This window comes from Pollicipes pollicipes, unplaced genomic scaffold (assembly GCF_011947565.3).
Source record: "Pollicipes pollicipes isolate AB1234 unplaced genomic scaffold, Ppol_2.1 Scaffold_4881;HRSCAF=5763_pilon_pilon_pilon, whole genome shotgun sequence".
In the NCBI taxonomy this organism is placed as follows: Eukaryota; Metazoa; Arthropoda; class Thecostraca; order Pollicipedomorpha; family Pollicipedidae; genus Pollicipes; species Pollicipes pollicipes.
In genome coordinates, this window is record NW_023596576.1 from 58,437,027 (window position 1) to 58,450,916 (window position 13,890).

At 54.9% G+C, this 13,890-nt stretch overlaps 2 protein-coding genes across 2 annotated transcripts; one reads left to right on the forward strand and one right to left on the reverse strand.

Annotated features, from left to right (window-relative positions):
- Positions 1–311: 311 nt before the first annotated feature.
- LOC119100666 (ADAM 17-like protease) lies at positions 312–9,651 on the reverse strand. The gene is made up of 14 exons (XM_037223743.1): positions 9,485–9,651; positions 8,973–9,073; positions 8,426–8,553; positions 7,231–7,375; positions 6,747–6,916; positions 5,436–5,630; positions 4,384–4,522; positions 3,994–4,078; positions 3,248–3,398; positions 2,437–2,749; positions 1,666–1,922; positions 1,309–1,383; positions 763–990; positions 312–320 (listed from the first exon to the last, which is right to left on the reverse strand). The coding sequence occupies exons 1-14, from the start codon at positions 9,586–9,588 to the stop codon at positions 312–314; spliced, it is 2,100 nt and encodes a 699-aa protein (XP_037079638.1). The 5' UTR covers positions 9,589–9,651.
- A 1,403-nt stretch (positions 9,652–11,054) lies between these two features.
- On the forward strand, positions 11,055–13,287 carry LOC119099694 (zinc finger protein 479). Its single transcript, XM_037222758.1, has one exon. The coding sequence runs from the start codon at positions 11,329–11,331 to the stop codon at positions 13,090–13,092; it is 1,764 nt and encodes a 587-aa protein (XP_037078653.1). The 5' UTR covers positions 11,055–11,328; the 3' UTR covers positions 13,093–13,287.
- The last annotated feature ends 603 nt before the right edge of the window (positions 13,288–13,890 follow it).

The following is a 13,890-nucleotide window of genomic DNA, read 5'->3' on the forward strand; positions in this document are numbered from 1 at the left end:
AGCCTCGTCAGCGCCGTGCGTCGAACCATGGTATCACATGGTAGGCAACACTGAAATAATTCATGATAAAATGAGCATGCGCGAAACACTTACGAAGGTCTACTAATCACGGCGGGGGTAACGGTTTCTGAGTAAACTCACAAACAGCTCACAATGGCAACAAGAGCCAACGCAAAACATCTGCGAAGGTCCACTAATCACGGCGGGGGGGGAAGCTTGCTGAGTAAACCCACATACAGACGGAAGCGTACCCGGTGTCGCGCCTCGTGGTTGGGTCGACTGAAACTCACGCATCTTCGACAGACCCGTCGTCAGCGCCTCTGGCAGACAGTGGCTGGCACAGCGCCACAGCAAGCGCGCATACATATACACGATGCTGCCGGGGGAGCTTTGGCGAATCGATTGCTGTGGTCATCAAGCGCTCTCCACCCCCCCCCCCCCCCCCCCCCTCCCCCCCACATCATTTCCTCCGCACACAAAAGTACAGACGAGTATCTAAAAAACTGACCAAAATCATGCGTCCGGCACTGCACGCCATCGCCGCTGTGTCACTGCTGCCTCCCGGGCCCACTGTGGCACCCTCCCGCACACCTCCGGGCGCGACGCGGAGGCGGCGTCGCCCCCTCGGGCCTACCGGCGGCTCCACACCGCCGCCGGGCTTCTCCCGGCCGCGTCCCTCCGTCGCGCGCGCGGACCCGTCGGCCTCGCTCGGCGCCGAGCGCGCGCCCTCCGCGCCCGGCCGCCGGTGGCCTACATCCGCGCCGTGGCGCCGTACTCGCGCTCGCGCTCGGCCAGCCGGCGGCGCGTGTAGACGACGCGCCTCTCGCCCGGCCGGATCAGCTGATCGCGCCGCTGCCACTCCAGCTCCTGCTCCTCGGCGCGCCGTCGCTTGGCGTCCACATAGCTGAAGATGCAGGAGGCCGGCACCCAGATGATGATGCTGATCACCAGCACGGTGCCCACGATGTTGTCGCGAAGGAAGCGCAGTACCTGCGGTGCAGGCCGTGGTCGCTGTCAGGACCACGGTCAGGGCCACAGCACGGTCGGGGTTCGGACCGGGCGGCAGGCGGGCCAGCCTTTTGATGCCAAGGAGACCAGCAACGCAGGAGTCAACGGGATCGACACGTCGGGGGTCACGGGAGTCAACCGGCCACTGGCTCCAACGTATATTACCGAAGAATTACTTTTCTAGTGACCTGTGGTAGCGACTGACGGCAAACCGTTGCCATCAGTGACCATATTTTTACACTAATAGGCGCAGATTCTGCAAACAGTCCCTTTACTCACGAAAGGTACTGAACGGTATACCTTATTGATGTTGATGTCTTCGATGATATCCCAGAATCGCTCCACCACGTCCTGTACAGTTTTCTCGCAAACACCCTGCAACAGGTTAAACATCGTGTTTCACATTCTGACAGCGCCACGTCACCACAGTGCCACGTTAGCCGGCGTTCAGTTCACACGTGCTGGACACACATACGTTGATAGTTAAGAGGTGATGATACACCCAGCTGTTTCACCCGGTGGTCCACACAAGACCGCCACACAGCAACCATGCGCTACTCCTCGCCCGTTGACCCCGGTGCCTTGCCGCGGCCGCGCCGCCGACAGCCGCGCCGGGCCCCGGTCGGCGGCGCGTCGAGGGCCGGCCTGCCCGCTCACCGTGTTGGTGCAGAAGCCGTGCATGCACGGCGTGCCGCCGGACAGCATGCGCACCGGCTCCTGGGCCGTGCACGTGTCGTTGAGCGAGCGGCGGCAGCAGAGGTTGCACGCGTCCTCCTCGACGTCGCACATGCAGCTGTGCTGGTCCTGCAGTTCGCAGAAGGCCACGCACTTGCCGGCGCGGCAGCGGCCGCCGTGCTCCTGGCACTCGGTGTCGTCGCCCATCGGCGCCGACGGCGGACACTCGGCCGACGCGCCTGCGCACGGCCGGCGGCGACAGTCACCTCGGGAGACGGGGTGCGCGGCCGGAGACGGGGGCGGGGGCGGGGGCGTCGGCGCGCGCGCGCACGGCGCCGTCCGCGCCGCACGACCGTTACGGGGAGTGCCCCCCGGAGACACGTACAGACGCGGACGCACGGGCAGTTCACGAGGAGCTGCAATGACACCCGCCCACGACTTATTCAGAAAAGCGCACGGTGTCGAGCTGGTGACTGACGCACCCGATTCATACACGCACACACACGGGCACGCTGACGATCGGGCCGCGTTTAGTAAAACAACCTGTTTAACCTAAATTAAGATGAGGACGCGGGGTAGGCTGCAATACCTTGAGTACAGGACTTAACTTCGCACTCCAAAAGTTTAATCGGTACCACTCCCAACACTTTGTCCTGAGCATTCATTCATTTATGAGCACTTCACCAGGAGATTGTTTGCAGCAGCCTTTCACCCCAGCCCGTGGAGCTACCTGGACAGTGTTCCCCGCCTCACCGTTGCACTTGGCCTCCATCTCGCACGTGTGCAGGCTGGCGTCCCGGCACTTGACGCCCATCTGTAGGTACTGACAGCGGCTGCAGCAGGGCGAGTTCTTGTCGCTGCAGACGGCGCCACGCTTGCGGCGCAGCTGGCAGTTTTTGTCGCAGCACGCGTCCTCGTCCTCGGAGCCCACCAGGCCGGCGTCGCACTCCTCGTCGCCCTCGACGCGCAGGTTGCCGCAGAACGACTCCTCCGGCTCGGTGAAGCAGCGGGAGGACTTGGCCACCAGCACGGCGCGGATGGAGCGCAGAGAGCACGGCGAGAAGCGCTGCCGGGGGAGCGGCGGGCGAGCACTGAGCCGGCGCGCGCGAGAGGCACGAGCCCGACTCCGACTCATCGGTCACGAGTCTGACTCTGACTCTCCGACCCACGAGTCTGGCTGACTCACCGGGTCACCAGTCTGAGTCTGACTCGCTGGGTCACCAGTCCGACTCTGACTCGCCGGGTCACCAGTCTGACTCTGACTCGCCGGGTCACCAGTCTGACTCTGACTCGCCGGGTCGCGAGTCTGACTCTAGCCCGCCGGGTCACGAGTCTGAGTCGGACATTCGCGGGAGCGCGAGACATGGTTCACCTGACGCCAGTGTGACACGCACAACATCACGCAGCACTGTTGGTTTGGAAACGAGCCGAGGACCAGAGAGAAAAAGGGCCGAGTGTATGTCCAGAGCATCATGACGGGTGATACCGCACACACCAGACATGGCAAACATCAGGAAACCCAACCGAGAGAACGGCGCATGCGGCCGATCGCAGAAGTACGCACCTTGTTGTTGAGGTCGTAGCCGGACACGGAGTATGTGTACATGAGGTAGGAGCCGCCCTTGTTGGCGCTGGGCGAGCACTCGGGCAGGTCCGGGTCATGTTCACTGCCCCAGTTGTGGCCGAACTCGTGGGCCGTCACCAGGTCAGCCTCGCTGTCGGTCAAGATGGCTGCTGGTGAGTTCGGCCGGAGGGGACGGGTCCCAGGTCATGCAGCTCAGCACGGCCCCCGCCGCGGACAACGGCGTCCCATCGTGGCCCAGTGGTCGCCAGGCCGAGCGCACGGGGAACGATAGACTGACTGACTGACTGCCTGACTGACTGACTGACTGACTGACTGACTGACTGACTGACTGACTGACTGACTGACTGACTGACTGACTGACTGACTGACTGACTGACTGACTGACTGACTGACTGACTGACTGACTGACTGACTGACTGACTGACCGACTGACCGACTGACTGACTGACTGACTGACTGACTACCGGGACATGGTTTTGTACGGAGGTCACCGGGTCAACCATCAGAGACGAGTCATAGGCAGACACCAGGCAGACACAATCGGTCAGGTCCCATCCGATCGCCGGAAAAGGGCGGACCGGGGGGGGGGGGGCTTAGGGAGGACAGTGGGACCCAGCTGCTGTACAAGGAGGAACAGTCCCGTGACCCAGTGACCGCCAGCCCAATGATGCGGTACATTAGTCTGGGGCGTGTCCAGTGACGGTGGCGGCCAGCGGCAGACTGACCGGGTGATGACCCGCTGGCCGTAATGGTTCCGCGACGAGCTCAGGCCCGAGTTCAGGTACAGCGTAAAGCCGTTCTTAAAGTATTCTGAAACAGCAGAAAACATTTCAGGGGCAAGCAAATGCAGCACGGGGCTTACCAGGTCAAATGCAGTTACATAAGACAACCCATGCCAAGCAGACATGCAAAGCGCACAGGCGGACGCGATCAATGACACTGGAGCCTGTATAGACCAGACGAAGCTGCGACCATGTTTTGTGTCTGAGGCCCTGTGTCTAAGGTGAGAAAAGGTCCCGAATCCCGTCCAAAAGCCGGTCACATCCCGTCGCCGGCCGAGCGCCGAGAGCGCACGCCCGTGAGGAAGGTCGACGGCAGCCGACTGGCCCTCGTACCGGGCGTGCAGATGCCGCCGACCGAGTTGCGCCGCGGCGAGCCGACGTACGCCAGCCCCAGGATACCGCCGTCGAACCGGATGTCGGTGAAGAGGTGCGCCAGGCAGAAGTCCTCGTGCGAGGGCTCGCGGCTGAACACCTGCGGCGGCGGCGGCGGCGCGATCAGCGTCGGAGTCGGCCGCCCGGCCGAGGGGCGGCCTCAGGTCACAGGCTGGGGAAGGTGACGCAGCCCAGCCAGGCGCACACCGGCATGTTTTGGGCGGCATTCTATACACACGTACTATGCGAATGGAGAAACACATCTGTGATTAAATAACACACGAGAAAACAACTAAGGCGCAGGTAGGTTACGCGATGACCCGCGCTAAAAACACAAAACCTGCAACCGTTCGGCAAACAGATAACTGCAAAAGCAGAAGCAAAACGAGTATAGCATTTTTCTGACAAAAACAAAACGCCTCACATGAGCCGCTGCTGTTCAGCATCCCGTCGTCAGTCCTCACAACAGTCAGTCGGTGACCGTCACCTATGTCACCGGGTCGCTCGCTGTCGTTCGCTGGATGTGACAACAGAGCTCATGGAGTCGTTGCGTCTGGTCCGCCAGAGAAGGAGAGTCAAACGAGACTGCTACCCACCCCTCAGCCAGTCACGGCAAGACGAACCTCCGCGGCCTGCGAGACTTTGGTTCAGTGCGGATACGCTTTCAATACGCCATCAGTACTGTAACTGTCTCTTATCTACTAGCCCCTTTCCGCACAATTTTCCGCTCATTGAGTCGGGTTGCAAAGCTATAGTGATGCGTTGGGAAGTGTAAACCAATCTTGTCGAAAAAGCTACTGGAACTATTTTAAAAATCATGACATTAGGCGACTGCTGCCTTTTTTCAAAACAACAGACACGTCAAGCCTTCAGTTACACCTAACAAAACAAGTCAGCAAGCATCCACGCGTCGCTAATAAAACCAGCCGTACAGGTCGACAGCTGCCCGGACCGGTGATCATCCCGGCCACCCGGGCGTGCTGCCAGGCCGCTGACCAGGCCCCCATTCCCACCTCCAGCAGGTGGCGCACGTCCCAGCTGCCCGTGTCCATGTTGTAGTGCTCCTGGCCGCGCGTGACAGGCGTGTGCGCGTTGTGCACCAGGATCTTCTTGATGACGAAGCCCATGGCCGAGAGGCCGTGGTCGCCGGCCCGGTCGGCCCACACCGTCTCACGGTAGATCTTGTCCACGCGGTCGATCAAGCTGATCTGCAGGAGTCGGGTCAGGTCACGCCGCTGTGCGGCAGCCGCGCAAACGCGTCATTGGGGTCACCGCTCTTACGCAAAATAAAACTCAAACATGCATTGCATCTTGTGAACGAAATTCAGGTACTTCGGCAGGTCTGTCATGCATACGCATGTCACGACAAGCATTAAAAAAAAGCCTTCACTAAATCGAGGTACGTAAGCATTTCAGTGTGGCACCGGGGAGGGGCTGGAGAGGATGCTGTTCCATGTGATGTTTCCTTTGTTCATGTTCACGTATCATCAGAGGTCTATTCATTTTGGTTATTTCTTTTCCCCTCCAGTCATTTTAACGTCCCGGTTTATTTTACCTATTTTCGTATCATTTCACGGCGCATGCGATCGTCACCTCTGTAAATGTCGACAACTTTACGTCGGTTACATCCGGCGAAAACAAAGCATTCATCTGAACGAGTTTAAAGCTTTGCTGTGGCGCAAATGTGCCGAAGCTATCTTCACCGGATCAGCTCAGGTGATCACCCACTTAATGGCGTGAACAACAATATTCAATAGTTACCTATCTCCCAGCGCAACGCACCAGTGCGGAGATGAATCTCAGCAGACGTCGGAGATGGTCATAGGAAAGGATGCACGGAAGGATCCCGTCCGCTCCACACCCACGGGATGGCCTGGAAGAAGAGGGAGAGGAAGCGCGCTCCACATGATGCAACGCTCTGGCAGCACGGAAGGATCCCGTTCGCTCCACACCCACGGGAAGGCCTGGAAGAAGAGGGAGAGGAAGCACGCTCCACATGATGCAACGCTCTGGCAGCACGGAAGGATCCCGTTCGCTCCACACCCACAGGAAGGTGTGCAGTGAGGCACAGCACGCCCCACATGATGCAACGCTCTGGCAGCATGGATGCCCGTCCGCTCCACATCTACAGGAAGGCCTGGAGGGAGAAGCAGCACGCTCCACATGATGCAACGCTCTGGCAGCGACGCCGGTATCACAGCGTTAAACATGCATGTGGACAGCAGGCTTCAGAGAAAAGCATGCCAAGCCCGTCAGCTAGCACGTGAGCGACAGCGGGTGGTGTGTTTGGCGCCGGACGTGCGGCCCATGCTTGAGCATTATACCAGGTAGTTGATGGTGGTCTTTGTGCTGCTTCCACCCATGTCCTTGTAGAACCTGTAGTCCGCCACCAGCAGGAGCGGGCACCTTGTCTTCAGCATGTTGAACGTGTAAGCCTCTGTCGTCTGCCGCTTGGCCCTCACATGCGGCCCGTCCTCCTTACTCCACTCGGGGCCTGGCATAACCGTATGGGCTTAGACACGCGCCGCACTCCAGCTGAGCCCACGTAACCATGCGGCGGAGTTACACATGAACCGTTCCTCATACCAAAACTGGGTGCTGCAGCGAGTTTCAACAAGAACACAAGGTACATTGTGAGTGCCTTCCCCAATCCCAGGAATTGGCTGTGCCTCGCCAACAAATCTCGGGTCATCGGCTGGTCCGAACGGACCGTCCACCCCTTGAATGAAGACAAGCGCACCTAACCCCCTGCCGACAGACGGGCGCCTCGGCGGCGGGCGGGGCCGCCGCCGGCGTCGTCGGCCTCACCGGTGGCGTTGCCGTCCTCGCGGACGTAGGCGCAGTGGGAAGTGGGCGGCAGGTGCGACGCAGGCGTCTCCGGCTCCTCCACGTCCGAGCCGCGGTACGTGATCATGCGGCTGCGCTCCGGGTCGTCCATGTGGCGCCAGGCCGGCTGCGGCGGCGCGCGGCGGTGGTCAGGGGCGACGGCGCGCGCGACGGAGCGGCGGTCGCCGGCGAAAGCGGCTGCCAGCGCGCGCGGAACCGAGACCCGAGCTGGCTGGCACGGGTGCGCGCACCACTGGGCGGACTAAGGGCCTACTCGAGCGTTCGGCTCGGCCAACACGAAGTGCGCGAATGAAGACGTAAGAATGTTGCGGCGGCAATCAGAATCTGTGTTACGGAAGGATTGCGGCGAGCCATTAGTATCACACACGGAAAAATTGTTCCGACTATCGTCCTCGTCTACTGTGCTACTACCTTGATGCGTTGCGTACATACTTACAAACCAGACGAGAATGGTAGTCCGAACAATTATTTCATCCGTGGAGTTACTCCATGGACGAAATAATATATTGTCTGTATAATTTGATTGTTTGCATGAAATCCAGAAGCATGCTCACAGCTGCGAAATTTGGTGTGTTCGTATTCGCTTCCATCCTTAACTTGGTCTGGTTACCGTGGTTACACCCTAACCTGGAAGTGGCGCCCTGGTTTTCTAATAGCATTGATAGGTGGTTTCAAATATATCTCCATGTGGTGGACGTGCCACTTGGTCCGCACTCAATACACGTGGTGAACAAGTCACATACATCCACAGGTTTACTATTACTGCAACGTAGTGGGAGATTGGTGGGTGCAAGCTCACACGTAACACGTGACATACCTCTTCCTTGTACGCGCGAACATCGTCATCGCTGGACGCGCTCTCGCCTTGACAAATAGGCGCCGTATCTGGCTGCACCTTCACCTCGATGCAATGAGCTTCGATTCTGGATGCACGCTCACCGCGGCAAATAGGTGCCGTATCTGGCTGTACCTTCACCTCGATGCAATGGGCGTCGATTCTGGATGCACACTCACCTCGCTGGCACACGCGTCTTCCCTGAACACGCGCTTACCTTGCCATCCTTGGCTGCACGCTCACCTCGTTGTCCTTGGCTGCACGCCCACCTCGCCATCTCTGGCTGCACGCTCACCTCGCCATCCTTGGCTGCACGCTCACCTCGATGTGATAGGTGTCTTCCTTGGTGCGAACGGTGGCCGTCATCACGCCGTTCTCCAGCTGTACGCTGGCATCCGATTCGGTCTCGCCGAACACGCGCCCCTCGTACAGCTCCGAGTCTTCCGGATCTGGGGACCACGCGGCGGCGTCGGCCCATCCGCTCCACAGGGGGACGTCATGGCTGGTCTGTGCGTGTGTATCGTGCGTGAGATGTCGGCATCGTCGGTCCGCACGCTCCACAGGGGGACGTCATGGCTGGACTGTGCGTGTGTATCGTGCGTGAGATGTCGGCATCGTCGGTCCGCACGCTCCACAGGGGGGAGCCATGGCTGGTCTGTGGGTGTGTATCGTGCGTGAGATGTCGGCATCGTCGGTCCGCACGCTCCACAGGGGGAAGCCATGGCTGGTCTGTGGGTGTGCATCATGCATGAGATGTTAGCATCGTCGATCCATCCGCTCCGCAAGGGGACATCATGGCTGATCTCTAAGTGTGCATTGTGTGTGAGATGTGGACATGTCATTTGTCATCTGGGTTGGAAGGACTCACCCAGGTGATGAAGCTTCTCTGCTCCATTCTCATCAACTTCATATGCTTTGAACTGGCTGTGCAGGAGGTGCTTCCGTGGTGTGAGCACAAGCCTGAACTCCCTGAAAACATTGGCAACCAGTTGAAAGCCATGGAATGTTTTCAGAGCATTCTTGCCAGACATTACCTTTGCAGCACCACAATGGCTCAAAACATTGGCTGTCTTTTGGCTGTCTTTACACCAAAATCTGTGCCAACTGAGTTCTGAACTCTAGACATCCAGCTCTCAGATTTATGACAAGGCATTCTGCACTGCAGATTCATGATGTGTGCTAAAATTGATGGCAAGAGATTTATCTGCTCTGTCAGATGTATCATAAGCGCATGTTTTTGCAGTCTAATCCACAGTGGAAAATAATTTTCCAACATAGAATGCTTACACAATATGTTGTGCAGGCAACAGGCACTCTACACTGAACATGGTGATATAAAATGTGCAAAAATATTTCATAGTATTTTAAATCCATGCTTACCTCCCAAGAGTCTTGAATGTAACCTCTTTTATTTTGTTGAATGGATGAGGACTGCTGTTGATGCCCCGCTTCACTATTGTGTGACTGAGCTCAGAAGCATGCATGAGTTGATGATACCTCAGGCGTGGTAGGTGAGAGCCTGAGGACACAACAATCTACAAGTTTTTGACCAGCACAGCTAGGAAAATAAAGCATCATCTGAAAATTACACCTCACAAACACAATTTTAACAACATGAGATTCTGACACCCATAATACTACCAAAAACTCCATTCTTAAAAAGCAACCACAAGAACTATCCTAATATGCTTTATATTCCATCTTTGTAACCATAAATATCACATAAGTATTTAAAAGACTTGTTCCCAAGTAACATCCTATCATGTTATCATAAATATATCACCAGATAGAAGATCAAAATCCCAGAATACTGAAACCTTAACAAATTCACATGAAGCTAAAAGGCAAGATTAAGAGCAAGGCATTCAACAAATTCACCATTTTTTTGACAGCCAAGGCAGTTGCAACAGCCTTACACCCCTTGTCACAGAAAATACTAGGTAAGCAAATACAAAAAATAGAGCATACCTTGTCCACCAGCAAGACACATAACCAAGAATAGGGCATTGATCGGAGGCATCCTTACAGCTGTTTTATTTTGAACACAAAAATCTTCAATTAACAGCCTCTACAATGGACCGCATGCTCCTTCACCTGTAGGTAACATAAAGGGCAACATTGTAAGAACAATAAGCAATAAGAACAATAAAACAACAATGTAATGAACAATTGTGCTCATTCTTGTGATTTTAGAGCAAAGTAAGGGCAACATGAGCTTAGAATATCACAATCCTCTTCTCAACCCTTGAACTATCCCAAACCTCAGTCACTGGCTTTCCCACCTATGACTCATCTACATCCTGAACGCATAGGGCTTAAAAATGGTCATCACAATGGTCAAATCGATCAAGTGCCAGGGGAGTGACGCAGTCCAAGCTGCACACAAAATCAGGTACGTGGGACAAAATCCGGCGGAACCATTCGGGTTTGGGATTACCAATAAAAGGGACCACGCTCAATTCTTAATTCGCTCACTACTTGGTGATATTTGTTATCAATCTTTGCAGTTTTTGAGTCGTATGGGTACTTACCGTAAGTCATGTAGATTCGGGCCGTCAACCACTCATAAAATAAAACTAAAAACACACCACACTGGCCCCCCGCTCCCTCGATCCAGCGCAAAAACAACACACCCGCCGGATTTCCTTGTTTACAAACCGCGTTTATCGGGGATTTGGGTGCCTAAAGAAAGAAGACCTCATACAAATTTATAAAACTATAGCCTCCGACAAAACTTGTCGCCGGGCTTTTTATGTTCGCTCACAGAAAAGCCAGAGAAAAAGTACTTAAAAATTATTTCTATCGGATTTTTCCTGTTTTTATATTAATTTGGTAATATTTTAGATAAAATATAAACTACCACTTTATGTCCCTGGTGGAGAAGGTTGTAAACTAAAAAGGAACCAATGGCAAACTAATGTACACAAGGGGTACACGGGGGTGGGATGCGGTGTCGGTGGTGGTGCGGAGGGAGGATGGACTTTGGAAAGTGAGTTGTTAATCGGTCAAGAGCTGACTGGAAGACGCTAGCAAGCGTCACAAGACATAAGTGATTTAGTTAAGCTTCATGCTCATTCAGGTGTAGCCACGGCACCGAGAAGGCTGGGGAATGGCAGGCGTATTGACATTTGCAGCGATCGCGAGGTGTGGTGTATGTGTGAGGTAGCAACGCTATTTGCTATGATCTTATAATACTCTATGCTGCAGCGAAACTCCATTGGTAGATGAACATGGAGAGTGCTGAGAATGACCTGTCTATCACCAGCACGTTGGCATGCTTTCAAGGGAAGATCAAGGAAGCCATTGCATTAGTTCAGTCCATGTCCACTGAAGACAAACTAAAGGCTGTCCAGTACTGGAATGTTGTATCTGAAAATCTGCAAGATGTTGTGAACAGCTCAGCAGATGACATTACTGCTCTTGCATCACAACTGTCTGAGCGGGAGAACTTGATTGCACAAGAGCAGTTCAAGCTTTGTAGCAGCCATCTTCCCCAGTATCAAAGACCCATTCTGCAACACACCTCAACATACCACTCCAATTCAGTAAGCCATTCTCACCATCCTCGACACACAAGATCTCAAGGAGTCAAAGTTTTTCAGCAGAACCAGGATGATGCCAACCACACCGCTTTGTTTGATTTGGAGCAGAAGCAGGCTGATACGAATGCCATTGGAACAGATTTGCTTGATCATTATCTTGTCAGTCAGCCAACTATGACTGCTGCGAGTGATGGACAGCATTCCCTATCTGTGGTGGTTGATCCCAGTAACACATTTACCTCTGGGTTAGGACTTCGGGGTGCTGTACCAATACCATCAGGGAGCCCAACCATGACTGTGAACACCCTAGCTATTGAAGAGACCTTGGATGTACAAAGAGGTGATCATGTTGATGGAGATGATCCATTGCCATTGCCAGAGGTACCATTCACTGCAGAAGAAAGTGAAGGATTTGGTGTGGATGATATAGAAATACCTGTTCCTCCAGCACTGGGGAACAATGTGTCAAACAATGTTGGGCCAGTTGCAGAGGATGAGAATGTTGCAGGAAGCTCAGTTGATCTCCGCAAATATCTAACTATTGCCAAAAACAAAAGAGGTGCTGCAGTCCTTAACTTCTTCACAAAGCAGGCAAGAGATCCTGAAGCAAAGGGTAGTGATTGCCATGTGTATTGCTGCAATGTTTGCCAGAAAAGCTACCCAAGCATTGGATCTTTTTACTACCACTTTGCAATTCACAGTAGATCATTTGCTTGCCAGAAGTGTGGTGAATCATGTCACTCCAGGGCACACCTCCGCACCCACATGCAGTGTCATGGTGTACCATGCCAAAACAAGTGCAAGGAGTGTGGCAGGGAATTCACGACGTTCAGCAATCTGAATCGCCATATGAAGACGCACACTGATGACCGCCCATTTGAGTGCACTGTGTGCAACAAACGTTTCCGCGAGAAGAAGTCCCTGCAGATCCACGGGCGGGTGCATTCCGGCGAGCGGCCGTACCAGTGCGACATCTGCGCGTCACGTTTCGTGCAGCTGGGCGCGCTGAACGCGCATCGCGAGACGCACGCCGACATCAGGCGCCACCTCTGCGACTTGTGCGGCAAGAGCTTCCGGCAGAAGGTGCAGCTGAAGATGCACACGCTGCGGCACGAGGGAAAGAAGGGCTTTCAGTGCGAGAAGTGTCCGATGGCGTTCAACGTGCTGAATGATCTGAAGCGGCACCGTCGCAGCCACATGCAAGACAAGCCTTTCAAGTGCGACGAGTGCGGCAAGTCATTTCCGCGACAGCAGGCGCTGACTGAGCACTTGAACCGCCACTATGGCAACAGACCCTACCAGTGCCCTTTCTGTACAAAGTCCTACCCAGAAATGTCTGCGTGCAAAAAGCACATCAAGACCCACGAAGGGTCCAAGCCTTCCGGCTCTTCGCAGACTTCTACCGGTGAGTCAGCAGTGGCATTGCCAGCTGCGACCAGTCGGTGAAATGCGATTGTTTTGCTGAAGTTTGTTGTTGTGTTTGCTCGTGAAATATATGTATTTACATTGCGAGATTGCATTCCTTGCCATGTCTGAAGGAACGCACGCAAAATTCGTGTGGTTGGCAGTTTTTTATGCGTGCCGCGAAAGAGAGAAATTACGAACCACCAAACGTGAAAGCATTCCAGAGGAGAATAACCCAGTATTAACGATATTACACTGCGCTAAAAATGTATGTGCTTGTCATGTTGTGTGACGAGCGATGTAGCGATAACAGTGGCGAGCCGTGTGGTATTCCGAGGCCGAAACCAGCCGCGGCAACCACCGTGGGCTCAGCAATCTGACCCCCGCTAATGGTGTCTTCCCAACCGGGAATGGCCCGGTACTGGGGAATGACGCAGGGATGGTGACGTGCTTGTGCTGACTGGCGCCATTTGTGGTTAGGACCTCTCCGTATTGTCCGATACTCGTGGGTATAATCCCTCCGCATTGTCCGGTATTTGTGAGCGGTGTTCGGGTCCCCTTCACGTTTTCCGATACAGTTGGCAGCTTTTTGCATTGCCAGATGCTCGTGGTTATGGTCCCTCTGTACTGCCTGATGCAGGTAGTTAGGATGTCTCGCGTCGTTTGATGCTCGTGGCTAGCATCTCTCTACATGTGGGTAGGATCCCTCCGCACTGTCTAATGCTCGTGGGTATAATCCCTCCGCGATGTCTGATACTTGTGGTTAGTTTCCCTCTGCGCTGTCTGGTGCTCGTGGGTAGGATCCCTCCGCACTGTCCAATGCCCGTGGGTAGGATCCTT

What these genes read in the sequence shown, in the direction of transcription:
- LOC119099694 (XM_037222758.1), top strand. Translation starts at nt 11,329, where the DNA reads ATGAACATGGAGAGTGCTGAGAATGACCTGTCTATCACCAGCACGTTG.
- LOC119100666 (XM_037223743.1), bottom strand. Translation starts at nt 9,588, where the DNA reads ATGCATGCTTCTGAGCTCAGTCACACAATAGTGAAGCGGGGCATCAAC. An exon ending in AAGACACCTATCACATCGAG is followed by an intron (nt 7,376 to 8,425) that starts GTGAGCGTGCAG and finishes GCGCCGCCGCAG; the next exon opens with CCGGCCTGGCGCCACATGGA. An exon ending in AGACCACCATCAACTACCTG is followed by an intron (nt 5,631 to 6,746) that starts GTATAATGCTCA and finishes CGACTCCTGCAG; the next exon opens with ATCAGCTTGATCGACCGCGT.